The sequence below is a fragment of the Chrysochloris asiatica genome, unplaced genomic scaffold (assembly GCF_000296735.1).
Source record: "Chrysochloris asiatica unplaced genomic scaffold, ChrAsi1.0 scaffold00057, whole genome shotgun sequence".
NCBI classification, from domain to species: domain Eukaryota; kingdom Metazoa; phylum Chordata; class Mammalia; order Afrosoricida; family Chrysochloridae; genus Chrysochloris; species Chrysochloris asiatica.
The window spans coordinates 556562-566788 of record NW_006408575.1 but is presented as its reverse complement, the minus strand read 5'-3'; the positions used below and the strand labels follow the sequence as shown (position 1 = coordinate 566788).

Below are 10227 nucleotides of genomic sequence, written 5' to 3'. Positions count from 1 at the left end.
ATATATATATGTTGTTGCCAAGTGCCATCAAGTTGGTTCCAACCCATAGTGACCCTGTATAGGGTTTCTGAGGAGAGCTAGTGAATTTGAACTGCCAACATTGTGATTCACAGTCCAGTGCTGATCCTACAGCACCATACCAGGAGCACTAGCCCCTAGCATCCTCCTTTTTTTCAGACATGTCAGGCAGAATTTAGCCTCAGGACCTTTGCACTTGCTGTTTCCTTTGTCAGTAATGTTCTTCTCTCAGATATTCACACACCTCACTCCTTCACTTTATAACTCAGAGTCCATTGAAGAGATAGAAATCACAAATTATTTGAATAATGAGCTATTTGCTTTTTTAATAAACTTTATTTTCTTAGATCAGTTTTAAGTTTATACAAAAATGGTTTAGAAAGTACAGAATTTCCATCTACTCCTGTCCTCCACAAGGACCCCTGGTGGCACAATGGGTTAAGCACTGGGTTGCTAACCACAAGGTCAGTGACAACGGTTTGGCTTGAATTTTGGGAGTCCCATGGTGTGGCTCAATGGGTTAATGCGCCAGACTGCAAAGCCATTTGAACTGCAAGGTTGGCAGTTCAAGTTCACCAGCTGCTCGTTGGAAACCCTATACAGGGTCGCTATGGGTCGCCAATGACTTGACGGCACTTCACAACAACAACAACAATATCTTACAAATTCAACTTCAAGATACACTTAAGAACAGATCTTGTCTGTAAACATGGGACTGCCTGTATTTATTTTAATTGATAAACCAATATGTTGTTGCTGTTAAATGCCTTTGAACCGATTCCAATTCATAGTGACCCTGTATATGGTTTCTGAGGTGTGGTTGGTGAGTTTGAACCTCTGACCTTGTGATTCAAACTGATCTTGAGGTCCAGTGCATTATCCTATAACACTACACATATTATTATTTAATATTACTAATTAGGAGTCCTGGTGTGATGCTGCGGATAAATGCACTGGACTTCACAATTAGTTTGAACTGCAAGTTTGGAGGTTCAAGCTCATCAGCTAGCTGCTCCTCAAAAACCCAATGTTGTTGTTGTTAAGTGTCATACAATCGGTTCTGACTCATAGCAACCCTCTGTAGGGTTTCCAAGGAGCGGCTAGTGAGCTTGAACTGCTAACCTTGCGGTTGAAACCAAGTTCGCAGTGCAGCCCACTAACCCATAGCACCACGCCAGGACTCCTGGAAACCCTATATAGGGTCACTATGAGTTAGAACCAACTCCACGGCACTTCACAACAACAAGTTATTATTAATTAAGGCCCATACTTCACAATAAGGTTCACTTTGTGAACAATGACATTGTAATATTTTACAAACCTGCTAGCTAGGAATCAATGGGTAAAGAAGAACATCCTAAGGCTTTATGGAGGTTGCGAGTGGGGGAAGCTGCTACTACCTCTTAGGCTTACAGAACAAAGACAACCACAACAACTTAGAATTGTAGAGGAGGGACCCACACAACTGAAAGGTAGACCCTCTGAGAAGGAGTATTGGCCAGTGGAGCTAGTGTCTCTGAGGAATTACGGTAAACCCAGCTACAAAAGAGATGGAAAACTAAAAATTGGGTTCCGCTGCTGCTACAGAAAAGAAATGCTGTTGCGGGGATGAAAGAGCACTTCCTAGTGTGATGTGCACAAAAGCTACCAGCAGAGCAGAAATTCAGGGGAGGAGCAAGTGCCTTCTTCTTTCTCCAGGCTTCCAGTCTCCTTCTAGCACCCCCTATCGGAAGAGCCTGGCAAGGAGCCAACCTACAAAGAGGGTTGCAGAACCACAAAGCCAAGTAGAGGCTGAGAATCTGTGACTCAGTAGCTGACATCCTGACTTTTGTCCATCTTTACTTAGAGATCTCACTGAGCCCTATCCTGACCACCCTGTTCATAGTACATCATAAGACTCTTCAACCTCCTATCCCTGTTTCATTCTTCTCTTTCACATTCATTCAGGTAGTTAACAGTAGCAATTGCTTTTAGGTTCTTCAGCTCACATGCCTCAGCCCACCTCCCAACAGCCACTGCAGTGGACAGTTCTATAAGGACTCTGACTCCTGTCCTTCAGCTTGTGTGCACTACTCAGCTAACACTTGCTTCTAGTCAGCTAAAAGGACTATTCATGTTAGGTCCAGGTTTCCTTGTTTAGGCACTATTGACATTTTGGGCCAGATAATTCTTTGTTATGGGGACTGCCTTGTGTGTTGTAGGATGTTTAGCCACATCCCTGCCCTGTACTCACTAGATGCCAGTAGCACCTTTCCCCCATTATGGCAACAAAAATGCCTTCAGACATTGCCAAATGTCTCCTGGTGAGCAAAGTGCCCCTCTCCTGGTCTTGAGAACTAACTACCTGGTCTATGGGTTGCATGAGAACCAGTTAAGCATGTAGGTGTTGCATCAAATAGACTGTGTTTGATTGGTGGTGGTGATGTGCCGTGGAGTTGGTTCTGACTCATAGTGACCCTGTACAGGGTTTCCAAGGCTGTACATCTTTACAAGAGCAGGACGCCTCATCTTTCTCCCACGAAACAGCTGGTAGTTTCGAACTGCTGACCTTGAAGATTCCTGTATCACTTTGCCTAGTCACTTAACCTGACTGTACCTCATTTTGCTCACATGTAAAATGGGAATTATAATAATAACTACCTCCCTGGATTATTGTGAGCATGGAATATGATAATGTGTGGAAAAGGGTTAGTACAGTACCTCACAAACAAGTCAGGCAGCTTCAAAAAGTTCATGAAAAACATTGCATTTCCTTTCAACAAACCAGTAGTTTTGTCAACATATGATGTCAAATAATGGCTTGGTATTTGTTTTTGTTTCCTCCCACCCTGTCATTAGAGGGTCCTGATGATGGTCTCAGAGCAGTGGGCAATGACTCTGTTCCAAATGATATAGAAATTTCACAGGAATGAGTGCCAGATGCTAGAATCTGAATAACTGATGAAGAGACACGTCTGCAATTGAGATTGATTTAAAACCAGTTAACATATTGAGCACAACTGTGCAACACTGCTGAGAAATAATCAACACTTGTCAAGTAGCAAATTTCACTGTGATGCTCAGAGTTCAACTTGCTGCTCAAGTCATATAATTGATTATTTTTCCAAATGGGACAAGAAGGAATCAAAGTATTCAATATTGCCACGTGTCTTTCAGGTAGTGGCAGTTTTCTAATCTCAGTCAACACGTTGCTGGGACGTACAATATTCAGGTATATGTAGAGATAATGCATAGGGTTTATTTCTGTATCACAAGAGTCCCAGGCTGTGAGGACAGACATCTGGATTCTAGTTTGAGCATTGCTACTCACTTGTTACACTAGGCCTGCAATTTCCATTGGGTCCTCAGTTTCCCCACCTTTAAAATGAACAATTTGGAAGGATGCAGTTCTTTGGAACTATCTATGAAGTGCTGCCCCATCCCTGCTTCCACCTCCCCAGGCTCTCAGAGCATGCAATGGAAAGAAACTCATGAATGGAGGGAGTGTTCGCTTCAGTGTGCTTTAAGGCTGCCTGTATGATTCTCATATCTTCTTTCTTTCCTTCCTAGGTACACAGTTCTTCACAGTAGACATCACCAGGAACTTGAGAAACTGCCCATACACAATGACCCAGAATCCCTGGAATCATGCTTCTGACGGTGGACGTGGCACATAACGAAGGCATTCATTCTCATTCATGTTTGCATGAACAGGACACTCTGCCATCACCCCTGATCCTCATCACCATGAGTGAGCCATGAGGCAGTGGAGCCCAGGGCCCTGGGCCCAGGGAAGGTACAGGGAGAACAGTGCTGGACAGGACCCGAGACCAGAGCACAGAGGATCTCAGAGTTGTGAAGGGACTTCAGGCATTTTCAGATCCAGTTTTCTATTGAATACAAGAGTAACATCCTCCATAGATCCCTGAAAGTTGGCCAGTCTCTGATTATATATATATGTCCAGGGGAAGGAGTTCACTACCTCCTGACGCCATTTTTTCTGTTGTGGGGAAGCTCTAATTACAAAGAAGTTCTGCCCTTTGTTGGAACACAAGTATGTGGCTGCTCCAGCTGCCATCTTGGGGCCATGTGATGGCTCTGTCTGTCCCTTGAAAACCTTTAGATATTTGAAAATAGTGATTTGCCCACCACCCATCTTTTTAAGTCTTCTCTCTAAACTAAACATCTCAAGTTCCTCTCCACTCTGCCCATCTTTTTTGGATATGCTTCAGTTGGTGAATTAATCAAGTCTCTTTTAATGAAATTGGCTGATATCAATGAAAAGACATTGATCCCAAATCACTGAAATACTGAGAAGTGAAACACCAAGATTTTTACTTATATCCTTGTTTATAGCTATTGAATAACTGTCTTTCTCACAGAAAGCCTATAGAGACTTGCTTAGGTTTCAGTTTTGAATCCACTATCCAAAGGCATTTTCATAGGTGGTATTTGATCTGGTATATGTGTGTGTTGAAAGGTAACATTCTCTCATTTCCATATTGGCTATATGGCATTGGGATGAATCGGAATGGAAAATGAACCTACCTTTTCCCAGAGAATGTTGATTGGGAATGGTCTTATTAGAACTCAGATTTTGTGAAGGAAACTGTGCTGTCATCATGGACACCTTTTAGGAGAACTTGGCCTCAGCACCTGGTCTCAGGCAGGGCAGTTTGTTTCCTTGGGCAAAAACTTCACCACAACCCAACTTACAGACTCCTGCTGATGAGGCTCCTGGGGCTACTGTTTTTCCATCTAGTAACTTTAAACCAGCATCTCATTCTCTACAAACTCCTAAGGAGATGCTTTCCTTTCACTGTCAAATCCAACTCTGTCCCAGTTTCCTAATTTATTTGGTAGTCCCAGAATGAGACTCATAGTGAAGGCAAATGTTTCAGCCACCCTTCTTTTGACTTCTGATAAAACTGCTATTGACAGAACTTACTGCTGGGCCTTATAGTGAAACAAAGGGACCAGGGAATGTGCTGGTGGTGGTGATGCTGTGGGGAGAGGGAAGGAGTGTGCCTAGCACATACTACAAGATAAGCATGTGGGAGAAGTGTCACACCTCACAGACTTCTCCTTTCCCGGTTATTCGATCTGTTGACTCTGCTTACTCTCTTCCTGAGTGATCTGAGAAATCACAGCTGCTTCCTGTTCACCAACACTCATTTCTGAGGACAAAGTCCATGTGCCCATTAGTCCTCCTGTTTCTCTCTGTCTTCAGATATGGTGAGAAGGGATGGTCAGATATCACAGAAGACTCGGATGCACATCCCAGGAATCTCCTCAGTTTGGTCACCCTACACATAACACCATCCCAGTGCTGAAGATAACAGGACTCCTGATTTGCTTTTTCTTGGAATAGGCAAAGATTAGTGAATTCGGAAGTGCAGAGTTCTCCACATGCTGTGTGGAAAAAGGCCTCTGCTCTTCAAGGACAAGGAATTTGTTGGATGGAGAAGGATCTAGGAAGAGATCCTAGGAACCAGATAATTCAGAGGAGGAATATGTTTAGTATTTTTAGGAAGCTGGTCAATTTCATGCCCCCACATTGATAGGATCTACTATTAAAGATGAAGTCCTGGTGTGGCTCTGTAGGATAAGCACTGGACTGCTAAACACAAGATTAGTGGTTCAAACCCACCAGCTACTCCTTGGAAACCCTATACAGGGTCACTGTAGTTGGAACTGACTTGTTGGCACTCAACAACAACAAATATGTGTAAATTCACACATACATATACAAGGGTAAGGCACAGTATTGTGATCAAATCATAGAAACCCCCATTAAACATAAATATAAAAACGTGTAGCTATTGTTTCTTGATATCTCCTCCATGTAGGTCTACATATTTCTGAAGGTGGTGAACAATCTTGTACTCTTTCATTTCAACCATGTCAAAATGATAGTTTGGGCATCCTCAAGGGGTCCAATAAGTTCCTTTTAAATGTTCTTTGAGTTTGGAGAACAAAAAGAAGTCTAAAGAAGCAAGATCAGGCCTGTAGGGCAGATGGGACAAGGTTTCCCAATGAAATTTTCCTCAAACAGCACTTACTACTCTTGAAGAATGAGGATGTACATTATTGTAATAGAAAATAATTCTTCAGTGTAATTTTCTTGGTCTTTTTCTCATCAATGCAGTTTTCAATTTTCTTAAAACTTTTATCATAATGTTGTTGTTAGGTGCCATTGAGTTGGTACCGACTCACAGCGACCTTATGCACAGCAGAACAAAGCACTGCACGATCCTGGGCCTACCTCACTACTGTTGCCACGCTGGAGTCCAAATCACCATAATCATCCTATGTGTTTCAAGAGAATCTGTCTATCTAGAAAGAAAAGAATCACCATAACCTTCTGAGCTGACCTCTCTACCTTCAATTGAACTTTCCCAATAGACCCCTTCAGAAGCCACTGTTTTGATTGGACGTTTTTTTGATTGAACATGTTCATGAGACTAAGACAAGTCTGTTACTGAAAGAATTTGTCTGCAGTCATTCACCAATTGCAGAGACACACTTAAACGTATTTTGTTTAGAATATACCTATACATATATGAAGTGGAACTCTAGTAGCAATACTTTTTGACTTACCTTCATCTGTCAGTAGGATATTTTTCTCTCCACGAAATGCTTCTCTCCCCGGGAGCTTTGCAAGCATATCTGCTTGTGTAAAACATTATTTCTCAGTAGCAGTTCTCCTATGCTAAATGGCAACTTGGATTCAGCAGGGATCCACAGATTACAGTATAGATGGGAAAACAGATGCTCCCATATCCCAGGCCTCTTCCTGACTCTCCACAGATACTCCTGTGTACCAACCCCTACTGCTGTCTTTAGTGTACCACAGCCACTGCAGACCAGAGAAAAGACAACACCAGTGGGAGAGTAGCCCTTGCCAGTGCCAAGAAGGTGGTCTACTTAGCAGAGGAGGGCATCATTAACATTCTTTGTTCTGTCTCTTTGGTCCAAGACTAAGGATGACATATGTAATGTACCACATACCCTCATTGGAGGCTCACTGGACAGGATCAGGTTTGTTCTGTCTAGACAGTTTTGGTAGGGCATTACTTAAATCTGTAACTTCTAGGACTCCAGGCAACATAGCATAAAAAGATATGATAAAAAATATACTCAGAAAGATAAAAATTATACTTTGCCTGAAGAATGGGCTCTTCTTCGCTGAGAATAGTTTCATCCAGGAAGCTTGTTGGATCCAGAAAGAAATTCTCCCAAGGAAGAGGAGGACAGATAGCCCCAGCCATGGATGGCAGATAGACCTTGGCAATTATTGGCACAATGAATGCAGCAACTCTACTCTCCCATGCCTCGGCATAATGAAATTTAACTTTGCTTCCCTTCAACTTGACATTGCAGCATGAGGGCTATCCAAGCAGAAGCCCTGAAATGCCCTGTTCAGCTCTCACCGTAAGCACTTAGACAACAAGAGACAACAAATTCTTCAACTTACTCGTATGTATGTGCTTAAAGAAAAACCTTTGCTTTCTGAGATGTCCCTTCATGTCACCAACATTTCCACTCCATGCTGCTAACTTGCTCTGTCCTGAAGGGAATTGTCTGTGGAATGGAGGGTGGGTGGGCATGGGTGGGGGAAAGCTAGGGAGGGAACTTGGTGGGCATGGGGAAGGGATATAACTAAATTATTTTTAATGCTTATCTTCAAGTTAGAACAAAATGCAATGTGCTATTTGGTGCTGTGCTATTTGCCTGTTTTTGCTCTTTTTCACTATTATGAGGCTCTGATCAAAGTCCTTCCTGTAAAAGCTGTTTTGGAGTTGTGGGGCGACAAATCCATGTACCTCGTCTAACATAATTTGGAATCTAACTTTTCTATCCACTCTAGAAAATTGAGGGAAAGTACTTAGTTTGGATTTAAATATGTCAGGGATGGCTTTTCACAAGGCCTGGGTTTGTTTAGGCCCTCAGCAGCATTTTCTTCACTTGTCTTCCCTACAAAATGGGGGCAGTTTCTAAACTGGTTGTGTGTTTCAACACAGATAACTCAGAACCATCACTACAACTTTTACCAAATTTGTGTTTTGGCTGGACTCTCATTTACTTAATAGTTTTATGTAAACCCAAGTTTTCGTTTACATAGATTTATTTTAGAAAGAAAAATGGTATCCGTTCCCCAAATAGAAAAATCAGTATTGCTTGCTATAAATAGAAAACAATCATAGGGACAAATAAATAATAACAAAACAAGGTTTTGGGTTCTAACTAGGTGTCAAAGGTCAGAACTTGTTCTCTGCATCCGTATTTCATAAGAAGAAAAGTGTGCGTTGCAGAGCTCCTGCAGGATCCCCATCTGCCCCGCAGCGTGGGGCTATTGCAGCTGATTGAGAATTGATCAGAGATGAACTTCCAAACTTTATGAGTCAATGTGATTTAATGCTGTGGCTATGTTCCATCTAACGTCATTTCCTGCCCCAGCAATGACATATCTTTATTCCATGCTTTGGAAAGCTTGGTGAGAAAGGAAGGGAAACTACTTGTGATTATAATTACTGCTTTATTTGATTCAAGGACCCTCAGTGGTGCAGTGGGCTAAGCACTGAGTTGCAAATAGAAAGGTCAGAGGTTCAAGCCCACTAGTCACTCTGAGGCAGAAAGCTGAGACAGGCCACTTCAGTAAAGATTTAGTCTTGGAACCCTAGGGAGCAGTTCTACTCTGCCTTGTAGGTTAGTTATGAGCCAAAATTGTCTCAACAGCAGTGGGTATGGGTTATTTGATTCATATTGTTTCCATCTTCTTTTTAACTCTGCTTTAAGAGTACCCAGAACATAACTTAAAGCTAATAATGATGCTGATAACATATCCTAACAGTACTAAGAGTAGCTAACTTTATACATGCGCCTTTCTGCTATGCCCTATGGTAAGTGCTTTTCATGGATTGTCTCACTTAATCCTTAAAAAATCCTTACAAGACAGGACCAAAATGATCCCCAATTTGCATATTGAGTAAACCTCAGTTGAGAGATCTGGTGCCTTGCCCAAGATACTAGATGTGGGAAGTGTGGATTTGGAATCCAAAGCTAGGCAGTCTGATGCTAACGCCCACAGTTGTAAACATGTGCAACACTGTTTGCTATTGGGACTAATTTATTCCACAAGCATTCACATTCTGTATCCTGTGCTAGGTAAGAACAGTGAGTAAGCCAGGTCCTTCCCTTGTGTTGCCTCGCAATTTATCTGTCAGAAGCTGGAGAGGAATTTGGACCCTCCTGTTCTAGTTGGATCTCCACTGCTTGCTTACTTTATTATTTTCTTCTGTTTGTTTTCACTCGCAGAGCCTCAGTTTCCATCTTTAAGAAACAGAGAATTTGATTGATAGGTAACAACATCCTTATGTGCTGATGTTTTCAGTCTTCCTTGTATCAACAGCCTGGGGCTTTACTGAGCAACCAGCAACACAGCCTGGGAATCAGCTGTAGACTCTAGAGACCTTTATAGTCACTCCTTACTCATTGACATGGTTAGATTCCAAAGACTGGATTGTTTTGTTGAAAATCTGCATTATGTGTAAATGAATGATGAACTCATCAGATCCAAACTTTCCCAAACAAGTACAAAGCATCGGCCTCTTGTGACTGATCAAAGTATTAATTGGATAATTTGGTTATGGTTACAATGAAAAGAAAAAAAAAAACCAGGGATCTGCTACACAAGACCTCTTTAAAATGTTCAAAAGCCAAGATGTCAGTTTGAGGACTAAGGTGTGCCTAATCCAAGCCATGGTATTTTCAATAGCCTTATGTGCATGTGAAAGTTGGACAATGAATACAGAAGACCATAGAAGAACTGATGCATTTGAGTTATGGTGTTAGAGGAGAATATTGAAATTACCATGGACTGCCAGAGAACAAACAAATCAGTGTTGGAAGAAGTTCAGCCAGAAGGCTCCTTAGAAGCCAGGACACCATGCTTGGTAAAGTGGAGGGTCAAAGGATAAAGAGGAGACCCCCAAAGAGATGGATTGGCAAAGTGGCAGCAGCAATGGTCTCTGGTATAACAATTGTAAGGATAGCTTAGGACCAGGCAGTGTTTTGTTCTATTGTGCATAGGATTGTTATGAGTGTGAAACTTCTCAGTAGCATCTAACAACAACAGACTAAGTCGTAGCTGAGAGTTGGAAATTCCAGATATTTTGAAGTATCTAGGTGGATCTTGGCTGAAAGCAGAGAATATCAGAAAGATGCTTA

General features: G+C 42.0%; 1 protein-coding gene across 1 annotated transcript in view; it reads left to right on the top strand.

Moving 5' to 3' along the window:
* The window catches only part of HTR4 (5-hydroxytryptamine (serotonin) receptor 4, G protein-coupled), a 317427-nt gene extending 313613 nt beyond the window's left edge, over positions 1-3814 (top strand). The window contains exon 7 of the mRNA XM_006863851.1: positions 3568-3814. Within this exon, the coding sequence (XP_006863913.1) occupies positions 3568-3655 (88 nt within the window). The 3' untranslated portion in view covers positions 3656-3814. The remainder of the gene's footprint in view (positions 1-3567) is intronic.
* Positions 3815-10227: the final 6413 nt, after the last annotated feature.